This window comes from Mus caroli, chromosome 15 (assembly GCF_900094665.2).
Source record: "Mus caroli chromosome 15, CAROLI_EIJ_v1.1, whole genome shotgun sequence".
Taxonomy (NCBI): domain Eukaryota; kingdom Metazoa; phylum Chordata; class Mammalia; order Rodentia; family Muridae; genus Mus; species Mus caroli.
Window position 1 is genome coordinate 89,637,293 of NC_034584.1, and position 12,845 is coordinate 89,650,137.

A 12,845-nucleotide genomic window follows, 5' to 3' on the forward strand; every position below is an offset into this window, starting at 1 on the left:
TGACAGGACCATCATGTGCAACTCTTCCATAGGCAACCACAGCCACTGTGAGTTCGTGAGTATAACAGCCGTGTGAATTAGACAGCCCTCTCTCTCTCCATCCTCTGGACAGCAATATTTGACCTTATCTAGGTTGACCTGGGTGAAGGTTCCTTTGCCCCCTTCTCATCTCTCCTGAAACCAGCAGTTCTAGATCAGTGGTTCTCAGCCTTCTTAACACTGAGACCCTTTGACACAGTTCCTCATGTTATGGTGACCTCCTGAATTGCAAAATTATCGTGTTGCTACTTTATAACTGTAGTTTTGCTACAGTTAGGAGTTATAATGTAGACACTTGGTATGCAAGATATCCGCCACCCCTGTGAAAGGGTTGTTCCCTGCCCACCACCCCCACAGGTTGCAACTGTTGTTCCTGACCGAAAGCCTGGGATTGTATTTGAAGATTAGCTCTCCCAAGTTGTTTTTAGAAGCTGTTAAAGGCAGAAACCACCTCACATCCCTTGCTTCTTTTCTTTAGTAGTAGATTATAGGCCATTTGCCTTCTGATGTAGCTTTGACCCATAATGACTGTGTATTTCTTTATTTTTTTATTATATCAAAATATTAATTTTAAAGTAAAGTTTGAAACTGAACTTCATCTAAATATTCACCTTCACTTCCGCTTGTCACTGGGAACCGCTCATCTGTTTTCTGGCCCTTCACGAACACACATTACCCGCTTGAGTGAATTCCTCATCACAGCGGTCCACCAACGTTAAATGTTTCACCAGCACGTGAATATAAATTAAGTGGCAATTAATTACTTTATGTATTCTACATACCAAACCGTTTGGAGCATATACTATGTAACAAATTAGCACATGAAGTAATTAATAATTTTTACATGAATTAAGAGTCTTTGACTCATTTCTCATGAATCTTTGTAGGCTTTGCAGACATTAGCCAGATGAAAATAAAATATGAAAATAAAATAACAGAGCCATTGGTACTTTGCTTAACGGAGTTATAAGGATATTAGAAGTTAATCTACATATATCTCATAGAGTCTTTTCTCAGTGTCCTTCACTCTCTGACTCCATAGTCTCCTCAGTCCCTGCTTTTCCCACTGACAAGGCAGGTTCCATGTCCTGTTTATAATCAGGATTTGTGCAGTGTGGTTCACAGGTAAGTACTGTAGAGCAGTCATTTCATTAAGCCAGTGAGACATGAAGTCAGTAATCCACGGTGTTTAGGGACAGAAGGCGTCTTTAATTATGTCAGTCTGTCCTTGGCGGCTTTAATCTCTGAATTCTTTATTTCCTTGACAGCTTCATTAGTCTCACGAAGGTGGTATAAATAAATCGCGTTTCTGGAGGGTGGGTGGGAGCTGCTCTCTCCCTTCACTTTTTGCCGTAAGCCTACTCTCCCGGATGGTGAGAGACGCGTGTGTGCTTGTTCTCATGAGTGACACATCATGACAATGAATAGCCACTTTGTCTTTACTGGAATTCCGTATGTAAGGAAGGTGGATCTCGTTGCCTTGCTGATGGATTTGGCTTCCATAGAGATGTAGGAATTCACAGGGAATTTATGACTCGATTAAAAAAAAAAAAAAGACTGTAAGTCTAATGTTTTTTTCTGCCAAATACAAATCGGAGAGCATAGTGAACGGTTAGATTTCATATGTAAGATTTCCCAGCAAGCCCCTGAGATGAATTTCTGTTAAACCTGTCTTCAGATAATCATTTATTCAACAAATATTTACTGAGCAATGGCTGTGCCAGTCAATATGCAATATTAATTGTCTTTGGTCTTAACGTAGAAGACATTCCGCACTAGTGTTTCAGTTGTCAAGAACGGTTACTGATGCAGTGTGCGTTCTACTGAGAAGTGCAGATGACGGTTTCACACGCTGACTTCAGAAGCCTTTGAAGTGAGCCGCCCCTTCCCACTCCTCGCCTGTTTGACAAATAGAGTACACACTCGTGCCTTCACTTCCGTTGCCTGACACAAGGAGTAAAAGTGGTTAGATCAATTTTTAAAATATGCCACTGGTTCTTTGAGAATTGGCATAGGATCTGTCTTGTTAAAGCGACACCAGGTTTATTAGCGCATTCAAGCAAATGTAAATGCCCTGTCCTGGAGTCAACTGCTGAGGTATTTATTATACTTTGTGGGGAGGCATTTAAAGACAACTCCAAGCTCCACCAATTATGTGAAGACGAGGCAGGTAAATATCTTGTGAGCTCTTTGTAAAGAACCAAATAAGGATGAAAACAAGATAAATTAGTGCAACCTTCCTGGAGGGCAGCAGGGCTGTATGTGGTGAAGGACTTTGAATCACACGTGATCGAACAGTTCTCCTTCTGGGATTTGGCCCCGAGAAAGTCACAAAAGGTGCATGAAGACTATTTCATAAGGATTTTTATAACAGGGGAAAATTAAAAACAATCTAAATATCTAATGCTTTGAGGTTGGCTAAATAAAATTAGCCCATCTCCTCTGAGAGAATATTATTAAGGCATTTAAATGAGATGGAAGGATGCTTTTATGTGTTCTGCATCTGTGATGGGCCCATGGGCAACACTATCTCGTGGCCTTGGGGCACTCAGACCGTAGGCAGAAGAGGTGCGGATACATCATTTCCTCAAGAGGATGGAAAGAGTACACACTCACTAGATATCAAAGATGTAGTCCAAAGATCAAGATCAGGATGGCCACAAAAGCATGGAAGGCAGAGGACCAGGTCACTGAAGGCTAAGATCTGTTCGAAGTATGTCTGTAGAATGGCGCAGGTACTTCAGTGGAGGGATGGGCTCATTGGGTGTACAGTGTAGAGGCAGAGTGGATGGTTACTGCATTAGAGAGGAGAGGTGATATTCTTGACGTCCTGAAGAATATCAGTGACTGGGTACCAGGTGTCATGTGTTGCACTGAATCCCATTAGTCACATTAATCTTTAACCCTAGAGTGAAGTGATTTCTCCACTGACTCTAGAGATGAAAACAGTGAGCGATGATCCTGATCTCAAATTATCACCTAGCATCACAGACGTGGTAGGTGGGAGAGCTAAGATTTGAATCTTGCCCCAAACCCAGGGATAAAGAGAAATCCAAATTATGAGAGCTGAAGGGGTGTGCGTGTGGTAGAGTAGCATCTAAGAGGAGCGGGCCTGTGAAACTAGTGAGGAGGTGTAGCCGCCACTCAGAACATCTGTGGGAAAATGGACCACATCTGGTTTGCCGCATTCAATATATAATGCCTGTGACTGGTGCAGTGGACAGTGCAGTTTGTTTGTTTGTATCTGATGAGAGAACAGCCCAGCTCTCAGAAACCTTATCTCTTCTGACTTATTATTAAACTCTCTGGCATGTCTATGAGCCTCCACTTCCCTGTTCCCTCAGATATTGGGCTACTCCAAGATAAAACTCTACCTCTCCTCCTCCACCATATCTCGCAATACCCACTTGCTCACTGGGGACTAAGGATGAAGGAAGCCAGTTGTTACACTGTAGCATTCCAACAGGCCAGTTGATCTCTGCATAGCAGGGAGCCATTCATCTAGAGTGCGCTCAGTTTATTCATTCATCAAACATTTATGGTGTGCATACTATTTTACAGGTCTATATTAAGTACTGATGATACTGATATTAAAACATCAACATCTCTAGGGGCAGTTGTGGTAATAAAAGTCCAAAGGACCATGGGAGATGCGATGGTCATAGAAAGGAAAGCATTTGAATTGATTTGTGGCCAACCAGTAAGGACAGTGAGAAAACAGAAGGCATTTCCCAGGAAGCTCAAGACATGGGTGGATTTCAGCTGCCGTGAAGAGAGATGGTAGCAGCAGTTAGTGGGCGGGGAGGAAGAAACCTGTGGGTGTGCAGTGAGTGGCCACCATTGTCTCGATGAGGAAGGAACCTAGCCCACAGAGAATAGGGTTCTGCTGGTTAGGTGCCAAGCAAGAGGGGAAGTTCCCTAATTCACGGCTGGTGGCCAGAAAGGAAACAGCTGAACATTGTTTTGGGCCTAACTATAGTGGAGGAGGGGATTTGTAACAGAGCCAATCACTGTTGATTTGTTTTCTACGCGCATTTAAGTATTAAAACACTCAAACTATGGGAGATGACCCACCTCTGGCTGACTCCACAGCTGTCCTTAAGACCTAGATACTTGAGCCTGAGTCTTCACACATGTTAGATTTTTGAACTGAAATACCTCCCACACACATACCAGCTCATGTTCCCTGGCTTGTAGAGCTGTTCTAGAAAGCTGTGGAACTCTCAGAAAGTTAGGACATGGCTGACAGAGGGAGGGTCATGAGGGACAGGATCTTGCAGGTTGTGCTCACCTTTGATTCTGGTCTGCACTTCCTATCCACTGCCATATAAACAGGCCACTACTCCACACTCCCACCCCCAGAAGCACCAGCATGCCTCCACTGTTTAACTATCCTCCCTCCCTTAAGTTATTTCTGTGGAGAGTTTTGTCACACTGACAGGAAAGGAACTAGTTAAACATTAGTTGAAATCCCCAACACCACTAGGGTAGCCAACAGCTTCCTGTTAAGTCTGTCTCTGGAGTTGGCATCCATCTCATCTCTCCACAGTGAGTTCTTCCTCAAGTGGCAACACATGGTTTCCAATTCAGGGTGTCATAGTTAGGGATTCTGTTGCTGCAATGAACACCATGACTAAATTTAATTTTTTCCAAATCCTATTTTTAATGATGGTCCTTAAATGCTTTAACCTCCCTTGTTGCCCACCACCCACCAGAGGTCATGGGAAAGAAAGGGTACGGGGGAAGTGGACCTGTTTAGAAAGGGTTCTTTGGAGCAGCTCCCGTCTGTGTTGTCTGGAAATTGGCAGTTCATTTCACAGGTCAGCAGCAGCAGCTTGATCGGATCGCAAACACTTCACAGATACACCAGCAGTCCAGTTAGGTAGAGTCGGGATAGCGAACACAAATCAGCAGTGATTGTGGTACTGCCTAGCAGAGACAGCCAAGCCTCAGTCTTGGCAGGAGTCAGCAGGAGGGACCAGGGACAACAGGAACACCAGGAAAAGTTCTTGGCTGTGCCACTCTCAGCAAAGTGAAGATCAGCAAAGATGCAAGCCCCACAAGCATTGCACAGCTAGCTCTATAAGCAAGCCAAGCTCAGCCTCCATCACTGTCCATTGAGTCCTTTTTACATTCCCTCCAAACATCATGGGCTTCCCTCAGCACTTGCATCTGTCTCAGCTGACATCACTCTGCCAATCAGTCTACGTCCTTGAAAGCGGCAAGAAGCTGGGGCACACCAGGTGTTTGCCCCAGCAAAATACCATCCAATACAACTGACTTTCCAAAGAACACTCAAGTTTCCACTTCCATACCCCAGCAACTGAGGGAGCTCGTGGTGGGAACAGAAATTGAGAAACCTAGAAGCAAGAAGTGATGCAGAGGCCACGGAGGATACTGCCTGCTTACTGGCTTGTTCTTCATAGCTTATTCTGGCTTATCTATCTTATTGAACCCAGGACTGCCTGCCCAAGTATGGCCCCACCCACAGTGGGTGGGGCCCTTCCACATCAATTATCAACCAAGGAAATGCCCTACAGATTTGCCTTACAAGCAATCTACTGGGAGAATATTCTCAGTTGAGGGCCCCTCTCTCATAGGATTGTAACTTGTGTCAACTTGGAAGAAGAAGAAGAGGTGGAAGAGGAGTTAAAAAAGGAAGGTGGAGGAAGAGGGAGGAGGAAGAGGAAAAAGAAGTTCACAACAACTGCAATAACAAAAGAACCCCTCAGGACACAGGGTCTGGAGTATTGCTGAACCAGTCACTAGGGCCGTGCTTTCCAACCTATGGGTTGCAACCCCTTTGGGAATTGAATGACCCTTTCACAGAGGTCGCATATCAGATATTTACATCACAATTCAAAACAGCAAAATTACAGTTATGAAGTAGCAATGAAATAATTTTATGGTTGGGAGTCCCCACAGCACGAGAAGCTGTATTGAGGGGTCACAGCCCTGGGAAGGTTGAGAGCCACTGAACTAGGGAGAGGAAGAACAGGTGCGCATGGCTACTGTAGTGGATACAGGTTCTGCAATGACCTGACGTGTTGGATGTCCAACAGGCACCTGCGGCATTGCCTGGAAACATGTAAGTGTTTCTGCCTTAATGTGAGAGAAAGTCTGAGGTCAGGACAGTTTCTCTGTAGATCTTCCATTTGCACACATGGAAAACTATTCTTTGTGCTTTGAGAAGTTTGTAAATTCCCTGGAAAAAAAATAATAACAGAACCTTAGTAAGCATTTATATAAGAAACTAACAAATGCAGAGCGCAGTGCTCTCCCCTCATCTGTGAGGGAAGCCCACCACCCCAAGGGATGTCCCAAGTCTTAGTACCGAATACCAAACTGTGCACACACTCACAGGTGACACACACACACACACACAGACACAGACACACAGATGACAGACAGACTCCACATAATGCTTTCTCACTAACTCCCTCATGTCCTGTGGCTCTCACATCTGTGGCGTGAATTAGTATGGATTTCAGCAAAGTAGCACGAATTTCTCTCCCTGTCACGATTTCATGGAAGGTTCATTCTCACCACACATCTTAGCAACTCCAGCCTGTTATTTTCTTGGTATAGTTAAGAATTTCCGGGGGCTGGAGAGGTGGCTCAGCGGGTAAGAGCACCCGACTGTTCTTCCAAAGGTCCTGAGTTCAAATCCCAGCCACCACATGGTGGCTCACAACTACCCGTAATGAGATCTGATGCCCTCTTCTGGTGCCTCTGAAGTCAGCTACAGTGTACTTATATATAATAATAAATTTTTTTTAAAAAGACAGAGAGAGAGAGAGAGATTCTGTCCCAAGAACAATGGGGTTTATCCCTTTGTTTGTTTAGCACACAGAATTCAACCGCAACACTCTATGTCAATAAAGGAGAGAACCACACATGATTATCATAATGAGGCAGGGATGGTATTTCATACAACTTAAAGTTGTTCATAACAAATACTCTTCACAAACCGGGGATGGATAAGAAATTCTGAAAGCGGGCCGGAGAGATGGCTCAGCGGGTAAGAGCACTGACTGCTCTTCCAGAGGTCCTGAGTTCAAATCCCACAACCACATGGTGGCTCACAACCATCTGTAAGGAGATCTGACGCCCTCTTCTGGAGTGCCTGAAGACAGCTACCGTGTACTCACATATAATAAAAATAAATAAATCTTAAAAAAAAAGAATTTCCATCTTTTTATATACACACACACACATACACACACACACACACACACAAGGGGTTAGGGAGACTGACTGACTGACTTGCCTGTGCTCAAACCATGCCCTTGAGAGTGACAGATCCCCTTCAAACAAGGCCGCGCCTCTTAAGCCTTCCCGAACAGTTCTATGAATTGGGAACCGAACATTCAAATATATGCACCTATGAGGGCCGTTCTCATTCCAGCTCCACATAATCCAAATGTCTGTCTTCACTGGTGAAGGAGTGGTCGGGAATAAGGTCTCATTGCCCTAAGAGAACAAACGTGAGCGTTAGACTCTCGATGAAGAAATGCTGTGGAGATAGGAGTTACTTCCCCAGGTGAGCTGGAGATAAGACAGGCCAGGGGTAGAAAAGATCAAAAACGCCCAAAGACTATTCGGAGAGATGGTGAGGCTGCCCTCAGAGGGTCCTAACACAGGCTGGGACACAGGTCGGAAAGCAGCGCCTGAACCTTCTCATGGTTTTGAGTCCAGGGCTTCCAGCTAGCCAGGCGCTCCTCTCTAGGATATGCTAGCACTTGCTTCAGTGGCTCTCTCTCCTAGGTTATGTCTCATGGGTGCAAAGTAGAATTTGCTTATTATTAGAACTGTGGGATCGCAGACACAAATAAAGTCATATTCAGTTTGGGCATTTCTGTAGAATGTCACCAGGGACATTCCGTGTGGACACAGGGTTAGCCACATACTGGGTGTTCACAACTTATTAATGGGATTTTTCTGTGTTTGGGGGCACAGCACCTCAGGGCCTTCTCACAGGGGCAAGTCAGGAGTGGTGCTGTCTGAGTAAAGTGGCTGACTGCTACCCCTGGACTGTTATGACCTTTGTCCAGCAGCATGGGGATGTTACAAAAACAAGGCAAAGCCAAGCAAAACAAAACAAAACACAACAAACAAAACAAAACAAAAGAATTCCAAAAACCTCATTCACCATACTCATCTGTCATCACTGAGAGAGCTGTGTTGTGCGTAGTTTTAAAGTCATACTATTGCCTTAGCACGGGAGCTGTGATTGAGTTACCAGCTCCTCCCTCCTCTCTTTTGTTCCTCCCAGCCTAGCTGGAGTGTTCGATCCCAGCCCCTAGTTCTGGGATCGAACACTCCAGCCCACTCCCAAGACTCTTGTTCCAGAAGGGGTTTCAGGGCTGCCTCAAGAATGGGAATTCAGCCCCACCCAAGATCCTTGAATTCACAGATAAAAGAGACACACTCAGTTTGTCACTTTATAGCTTGTCTTTTGTGGCACAATTGTTGTGCACAGATATCGCCCACCTAGAAAGACATGCCCTCACTAATGTATAATCTCCATAATCTTTATAATCTTATACGCTAAACCTCGTGGTTTGCCCCTGCCAAACATCTTTGACCACCCGCCGCAGGCGCTAGCTGCCCTAAGATCTAACATGATTGTGGTGTGTTACTCAAAGCATGACCAAAAAAAGCCCCTTTCTCTTTTCCTGCATCTCCTTCTCCTCTCGGGACCAGACAGTCCCACTTGTACCTTTCGTCTTACAATTGGCTCCCTCATCTTCTTTATTGACAAGTCAAGAACCAATTGGGGAAAAAGACCTTAGCAACAGAACCCTCCCCTTACAGGACTGCCTCAAGAATGGGAATTCAGATCTATGTGCATCAGGTAGTGTTTACCTTACCCTTGTGTGGAAATCTCTCCTCAAGTATGAGCAGATGAAAAGGCAGGGCGCAGGTGCCTCCATTTCCTCCTGTGGGCTGTGGAGGTGATCACATGCAGTCGGGGCTGCAGCCCAGTAGGCGCTGTGTTCTTCAGCCCCTTGTGTGTCCACCCATCTGTTGCTCTGACAGCACAGCTGCTTCCTAAGTGTTCTCTTTTCTTGTTACTGCTTTGCTCAACGCCATGGCCAGAAGCAATGTGAGCAAGAAAGGATTTATTTTAGTTTCTTCCTCTCAGCACACCATGAAGGGCTCCCAGGGCAGAAGTCCGCACGTCTACCTGGTTTCTTGTGTCCTGGTGCTCTGTCTGCAGATTCCTGGCCATATAGAATATAATGGGACATTTATTGTATCCAGCGAAAGTAAAGTCATAGATCTGCAGATGATTCTACATTTTTTGCTTTAAAGATAATTCTTTGGTTTGAATTAAGAAACGTAAGACTAGTAGTTTCTTAAATACTTATTAAGTTTTATTTCCATTCAGATGTATGCGTGTACATCTTGGGAGTTGGCCTTGTAATGTAGGAGTGGGACGATATCACCAGATAGTTCCTTGTTTTATATAACATCTTGTTTTATAAACATCTCTAAGAGATGTTTGGCTCTATGACCATTTCATTGCAAATCCTTTGAATCTTATTAAAGTTTTATGTATTGTTGTATTGTCTTAGTTAAGGCATACATGGAGTGTGTGTGCGTGCCTGTGTGTCTGTGTCTGTATATAAACCTACATGCATCTAATATTGAATCATTTGAATATATAATATAGAAATAAAAATTTTAAATCTGGAATTTTTAACTCTAGAAAATTAACATCAATGAATGAAACTCAAAAAGTTCCTTTTCTGTACTCTCAGGGGCCAGAGATGATGTCACAGCAATTTGTATAGATGCCTAAAGGTCCAAAGTCCCACGAGAGATTCTAAGAGAATCCAGGGAATCCATTAAACACCCTTGCATTCTCTTGTAGGCTAACACCTCTGTAAAACTAGAGGGCTCGGTACTTTTGTTCCATTTTGAGCAAACATGTCTCTTCAAGGTCAATAGATTTTTGAGAAAATAGTTTCTTAAAAAAATTTTAAGGAAAAAAATTAGTCTTTTCTGCCAAGCCTGGCAGTCTATCTAACATGTATTCCATTTCTTTTGTCAGAGGAAAAGACAAGCATACGAATCTAACCTCATCTGCCATGGGCTGCAGCTGGAAGCAACAAGATCTGTAAGTGTTAGTTTCTTTGAAACCGTGGCTAACCACTGTGCCTGAGATCTTATGCATCCCCTGGAATTGGGGGCTTGACATGGGAAATGCAGCCAGAGTGGGAAAGGGGCAAACAGAGCCTGTACCACAGGACAGTGAGATGGCTTCATGTGCAAAGAACCCTCCACAAAATCCTGATGGCCCGAGTTCAGTCCCAGGATTGCATGGCTGGGGATGAGGGCTGGCCACTGAGAGTCACCCTCTGACTTCCACATGTGACACCAACGGGTACACCACATATACACTTCTTTCTTTGAAAAAGGGATCACTTCAGTTTTATAACTTGCTTTTTCCTTTAATACAAATACATATATATAGCAACAAGTATAATCCCTTGACATCAATAGCCATATAGAGCACAATGGATAGATATAATTTAAGCAGCCCATTTACAGGCTTAGAATTCTTTTTTTCATTCATATAACACTGCCATGAATATTCTAGTGTCATTATGCCAAGTCACTAACTGAGACTGTGTGCTGACAAATATACAGTTTGCTTTTCTCACCTAAAATATTACGAGGTTGAACCTTGGGGGATGGCTCGGCATTTGGGAGCATTTGCTGCTCCTGTGAAGGACCAACGTTCAGTTCCCAGCACATCTGCCTGTAACGCTATGCTAGCTCCAAGGAATCCGGCACTCTCTCCTGGCTGCTATGGGCCACCTGCATGCATGTGCCCACACATAGTGTGCTTGCACAAGTGCTCATACTTGACACGCACTCACAGATAAGACTTAAAAATAAATATTTAAAAATTACTGGTCTTATGTTTCTTAACTCAAACTAAAGATTTATCTTTAAGTTTATATACACATATATAATCATTTGTAGAGCTGATGTCCTCACTTTTTCTAATGTCCTGTTTACATGGATTTTTATTTTAAAACCTGCTGGAACAGGGGGCAGGAAGCTGCCTTCAACTTGTAAAAATCGTCATTTGGGTTCTGTTGTCCCTTCATAGGTTTCTGATGACAAGCTTGTGTTCGTAAAAGTGCACGCGCCCTGGGAAGTGCTGTGCACCTATGCTGAGATCATGCACATCAAACTCCCGCTAAAGCCAAATGACCTGAAAACACGCTCGCCCTTTGGCAACCTCAACTGGTTCACCAAGGTCCTCCGGGTGAACGAGAGTGTCATCAAGCCAGAGCAGGAGTTCTTCACTGCCCCTTTTGAGAAGAGCCGGATGAATGATTTCTACATCCTCGATAGAGATTCCTTCTTCAACCCTGCCACCAGAAGCCGCATTGTACGTCCAAACCGAATGGGGTTTCTGTTTTGCTGTGACTTGAAACCTATTGCATAGTTGTGGTTTTGTTTTTAGAAATGGAAACTATTATTAGCAGTATTGGTATGATTTCAGTACTGATGGTTTTCTGCTATAGTAATAAACAATGGTCACATGAGCTGGTTCTATCGTAAAAAGACACGTAGTCTGTTTTGTCATCTTTTTTAGGTTTATTTCATCCTCTCTCGGGTCAAATACCAAGTAATGAACAACGTTAACAAATTTGGGATTAACAGACTGGTCAGCTCTGGAATCTACAAAGCAGCATTCCCTCTGCACGACGTAAGTCAAATGGTAAAACCTAAGATATCTGTGAGTACTCTGGTGAGACAGGGAAGGAGTCGAATTCTTGACGTTCTGTCTCTTCCTCAGTAAGACAGAGATGATGTCATGAAAGATCACAAGCTGATCCAGGGCAAGAAAGATGCAGAGAGCCTTCTCTGATGGAGCCCAGGGGTAGAGCCGGTGCTGGGTTTTAAGGACTAGGGAGAAGGGACGGTTCCCTGCCGTGAGCAATGTGGCAACAACATATCATAGAGGGCAGCACTCACTCTGTGTTGGAAAGTAAAGCTCCACTCTCTGTCCCCAGCTCCATGCCCTTGTGACACATCTATTCTCCCTGCTCCCTCATGTCCTTCTCAGTGAGGAATGTGTTGTAACTGTTGCTACCTCATGGAGTTGTTTCAAGAGTCAATTAGATTTATGTAAACTATTAGTCCCGGCCATATAAATGATAGCTAGTTTCATAAGTACTGACAGATGTCTGTCATTTCCAGAAAAAAAAAAGCAGGGCTATTTGTTTGTTTGTAAAGAAAACATGTTAGAAATTCTCATTTCGCATTTTCTGTAAAGAGACTTTTCCCCCCTTGAAATACTATTTACAGGGTATATTGTGGCTTTTAAAATAGGGCTTATCGGGGTTCATGTCAACAGTGACAAAGCACCATGTTATTGGCACTAAGGAAGGACTGTTCAAAGGGTATAGAGGCCCATCAGATTCAGGAGTATTTATAAGGCTGCCAACCTATCTCTTATGGACTGAATCTTTTAAATACGATCACTCCAGCCCTTCAGGGCCACCTATATGTGAGGTCATTATATAGCCAAAAGTGTTTACTGTGTCCTGTCATTGAATTATGCTAAATACCACGTCAATCCCATTGTTACTTTGTTGCACTTATTACCAATCTGTCTAAATCTCTGCAACCAAAGAAAACTAAACACTTTGTTTGACCATTGCTACTTTGTGTTATGTACTTTGGGGGGTTGAAGACAATCTTGAAGTGCACAATGTATCCAAACAAAACCAGAACATCAAACAAGTTCTTGACTCACATGGATAAAACGGGGGGGG

General features: G+C 43.8%; 1 protein-coding gene across 3 annotated transcripts in view; it reads left to right on the plus strand.

The window, feature by feature from the left end:
* Positions 1-12,845, plus strand: part of Ano6 (anoctamin 6) — a 186,218-nt gene that overhangs the window by 111,881 nt on the left and 61,492 nt on the right. For all 3 annotated transcript variants that reach the window (XM_021183694.2, XM_021183693.1, XM_029469721.1), the window contains 3 exons: positions 10,100-10,165; positions 11,168-11,452; positions 11,660-11,773. In XM_021183694.2, the coding sequence (XP_021039353.1) occupies positions 10,100-10,165; positions 11,168-11,452; positions 11,660-11,773 (465 nt within the window). The remainder of the gene's footprint in view (positions 1-10,099; positions 10,166-11,167; positions 11,453-11,659; positions 11,774-12,845) is intronic.